General features: G+C 31.7%; 1 protein-coding gene across 1 annotated transcript; it reads left to right on the top strand.

Annotated features, from left to right (window-relative positions):
- Positions 1 to 372: 372 nt before the first annotated feature.
- LOC125849297 (homeobox-leucine zipper protein ATHB-52-like) lies at positions 373 to 1,130 on the top strand. Its single transcript, XM_049529358.1, has one exon. It carries the CDS (start codon positions 461 to 463, stop codon positions 998 to 1,000), a length of 540 nt encoding a protein of 179 aa, XP_049385315.1. The 5' UTR covers positions 373 to 460; the 3' UTR covers positions 1,001 to 1,130.
- The last annotated feature ends 252 nt before the right edge of the window (positions 1,131 to 1,382 follow it).

The raw sequence follows: 1,382 nt of genomic DNA, 5'->3' as shown, positions 1-1,382 counted from the left end.
TAATTCATGAGTCTCAACTTATTTGAGATTGTGATGTACGTGTGGATGCACAAATTACCACTAGGTAGATGCCTAAGTCCATGTATGTCCTCAATTAGGGTTTACAAATTACACCTAAAGACTTTTGGAGCTAGAAAATTTAATTGAGAGTAAAGACAATAAACAAAATTAAAAATTATTGAATAATTAGAGATTTAAATTTATAAGTATGATATGATTTTAATTTGATTAAAAAGACTTTATGTCAATATCCTATCATAAGTAGACCACACCCACGTGATGACCTCGTGTATGCATGAAAACGATATATTGCCCAACTTTCTAGTAGGCTCCCTTTAGTAATGAAAGTGAACTATATATGGGAGCCAAATTCCTAATCATTCTCTTCTCCTCATAATATATGACTCCCGAATTCTTGAATTTTTCATAAACTTTCTACTATATTATATTATTAATCAAAATGAATTTCTTGAGTTCTCAAACTCGAAAAATTCATCTAAAATGTCACAAGAAAAGGCTCAACCAAGATCAAGTGAGGCTCTTAGAGATTAGCTTTAGCTCCAATAACAAGCTTGATTCCGATAGAAAATCCCAACTTGCCCAGGAACTGGGGTTACCACCCAGGCAAGTCGCAATATGGTATCAGAACAAGCGAGCACGATGGAAAAGTCAAAGCCTAGAGGTTGACTATAAAACCTTGCAACAAAGACTAGATAATGCCCTTGAGGATAATGAGAAGTTGAAATTGGAAGTTGAGAGGCTTAGAAAGGAGCTAAACAAAAATCAAGAAGTGTTGTTGGGATTCAACACCACAACTAATAATTATTCATCAATTTCAAGTTCATGTGATGAAGTTGGGAGTACTTCATGTTTGCAACTTCATGATCAATCCAAGCATAATCATCTTGATAAGGAGTTTTATGCTTGTTTAATTGGTGATGAAGGCCACTTTGGGACACATCATGATGGGCATAATTTCTTTGCTTCATCTTTGTCTTGATAAGCTACATATGTATATGGTAACTTATTAAGTCCAAAAAATGAAGGATGTTTATGACTTTATGTGATATGTAGTTGTGTTTTCTTCTTCTTTTTATATAATATTTTAAGATACGTTTTTTCATAATTAATTTATTACCCTTTTTTCTTGTACATACAAAAAATATTTGAGTTGGACAAACAAATAATTATGGCTAAAAGAGTTTCATATTATCTTGAATCTTGATGATTCTATTCCTGGATGTGCTCTATATACTCATATTTGACTATAAATTAATTGTTTGTTGCTTTTATGTATGAAATAAATAATGAAGCTCCTAAATTTACTCATACCTAGATTCATGTTGGTTTAATTTCATTCAAATTTTAGGTTGTTCATCTCA

This window comes from Solanum stenotomum, chromosome 12 (assembly GCF_019186545.1).
Source record: "Solanum stenotomum isolate F172 chromosome 12, ASM1918654v1, whole genome shotgun sequence".
Classification (NCBI taxonomy): Eukaryota; Viridiplantae; Streptophyta; class Magnoliopsida; order Solanales; family Solanaceae; genus Solanum; species Solanum stenotomum.
Note: the sequence above shows the minus strand (reverse complement) of the source record. Positions and strands in the feature narration are given on the sequence as shown.